This window comes from Aplysia californica, unplaced genomic scaffold, assembly GCF_000002075.1.
Source record: "Aplysia californica isolate F4 #8 unplaced genomic scaffold, AplCal3.0 scaffold01519, whole genome shotgun sequence".
In the NCBI taxonomy this organism is placed as follows: Eukaryota; Metazoa; Mollusca; class Gastropoda; order Aplysiida; family Aplysiidae; genus Aplysia; species Aplysia californica.
The window spans coordinates 63,796-66,133 of NW_004798789.1; the positions used below are offsets into that span (position 1 = coordinate 63,796).

The window sequence follows — 2,338 nt, forward strand, 5'->3', positions numbered from 1 at the left end:
GGGGGGGGGGGGATAAAGGGGGAGGGGTGGCACATTCAACATTATAACCTTGTACTAGTAGGAACAAAATTGTTTTATTTCTCCTTCAGTGAATAAAAGAACAAGAGATCATGAAATTTTAGTGATTTTAGTTAGTCAACTTTTCACATTTAGGAACAAACCATTTTCATTAAAAAATATAAACCAAAATACAAAAGTTTTTTAAATGAACAGAAAATTGAGGTAGCCAATCCGGCACTGGTTCTGATACACTGATGGTAATTTGCCATTTACAAAAATAAAAAAGAAGTTTCATTTAAATATCTAGATTCTAGATAGCCTATATTGTTTTACGTGATCATCGGTCGTGGCAAGCTGGAAAATACTAAACGGAGGGTATGGAATAAGAAGCCGGGGAGGGGGGGATGCGCCAAAAAAATGGAAATTAATAAGCAGGGGGGGGGGGATGAGGGGCGCTTATCCAATACCTTGGAGTACATCGCGCAAATGCTAAAATGATCGCTTATAAGGACAAGGGGGCTATCCAGAAAAATGCTGTTTTGGGAAAATCGAAGATGAAGTTTTCGACCCTTGTTCAGTCTCTATAAAATACATGGACATTTTTCTCGATAACCAAAAGAATATACACACCAATTAAACCAAACTTCTCCTATAGGTATTACAATGCCTACTTTTGGTGTAGGACAAGATTTCTGGAAACCCCCGAAATCTGGGTTAGCCTTGCTTGTCCTTAAAAGCAACCAAATATAATATCTTTTCCTTACTTTTGTCATGATGTGTTACAAGTAATCTCCATGTATGATAAAGCACTTTCTCATGGGGCCAATGCTACTAAACAATTCTTTGTAAAACCAAATCATACTAACGTTGGGCTGGTCGCCAATAAGTAGCCTCTATTTGAATCCTCAGGTATGTTACGCCCGCAGAAAAGCGACTTAACTCCCAATTCAGACCCGTCAGACCCGTAGTTTGAAACTCTCTGTATGTCACAGAGAATAAACAGACTGAGATTTATGTCCAGAATTTCGTGCTCTACACAAAACCAATGACTACTAAACAAAATATTAACAAGCACTTTGTCAAAATGTTAACTCCAAGTTTCGCGTGGTATAATTTGAAACGTATCTGTTTTCCGATCAGTTTGAAACTTTCATGTTTACGACTCAACTGACATCAAATTGACCGAATGCTAGAACATACATCCTGATTATGCTTTTTAAAAAGTCAAATGCTGTAACACAACGGAAAGACAATAAATGCCCCCACCCCTTCACCTCCTTTGCCCTTCCTCTGGGCTCCTGACTCTTTCTGCAGCCTTTCTGCTGTTTCTCCTTTTCTCCCTCTTACTGCTGTCTTTCAGCCACACCCCTAATCTTCCTGTAGGAAAGATCTACACCTAGTCTCCTCAGACAAGGGCGAACAATCTCGGAGGTCCCAAGTGCAAGTTGTGTACCTTAAAGATCCCTTGGTGATCTAAAATCGATTAGAGCAAGCTTCTGCCGCCATCCGGGCAAAATTAAAAATCTCCTACCAACTGAAAATGTTTAATGTGTCCCGCGCACTCATATGACTTTATGCAGTTGCGAGCGCTGTAAAACACTAACAAAAACTACAACAAAAAGATGATAAAGCAGTTAGCCCCTTACAGCATGCTTTTCAGTTTAGATGTATCAGCAAAAATCGTTCTCCCAAATCGACCTGTTCTTGATTTGCTCACGGATACGGGATAGATACCAGTAACAAACTTAATTTTCCAAGCGGAAGGTCCATTTTGTAATGGGTTGCAAATTTGGAAAGGTTTTAGTTTTAAAAAAATAAGATTTGAATTCTAAGCCCTGACCAACACATGGTAGGCCGCCTGTAAAAAAAAAACACACTCTTGGAAAATTTATTAACCCTATCCGTACGCCCTGGGGTCATTTTGTACCCTCGGGGTTGTATTCTTCACATTTTAGAATACTTCTAGTACGGAGATCTCTTTGAAACTTTCAGTATTTCTTTATAAAAAATCACTTTGGCAGACTGCTATGCAAAGAGTACGAATCGGATTAACGAGTAAATTTCCTCTTTGGAAAGTGGTGGCACAGAGTTCCCCACGTCGTATGGATACGATAGTAAAACACGACGTACGGATAGGGTTGAGATGGTCCGTCTTTCGGTGAACTCTGACTGATACCGCGTCGTCTTACCAAAAATTCTGGAGGGACTTTGTAGATTTTAATTTATTGATGATGAAGCGAGAAAGAACCAGCACTTCCAGAAAGATAGGGCTGCTGCTCATGACGCCAGAGCTGTTCTGGGCTGGGTCGACAAGCTACGCAGGTTTGTTTCGTTTCTC

General features: G+C 40.1%; 1 protein-coding gene across 1 annotated transcript in view; it reads right to left on the reverse strand.

Moving 5' to 3' along the window:
- LOC101857309 (36.4 kDa proline-rich protein-like) overlaps positions 1 to 479 on the reverse strand; it is a 1,254-nt gene extending 775 nt beyond the window's left edge. The window contains exon 1 of the mRNA XM_013090789.1: positions 468 to 479. Coding sequence (XP_012946243.1) covers positions 468 to 479 — 12 coding nt within the window. The remainder of the gene's footprint in view (positions 1 to 467) is intronic.
- Between the last annotated feature and the right edge of the window lie 1,859 nt (positions 480 to 2,338).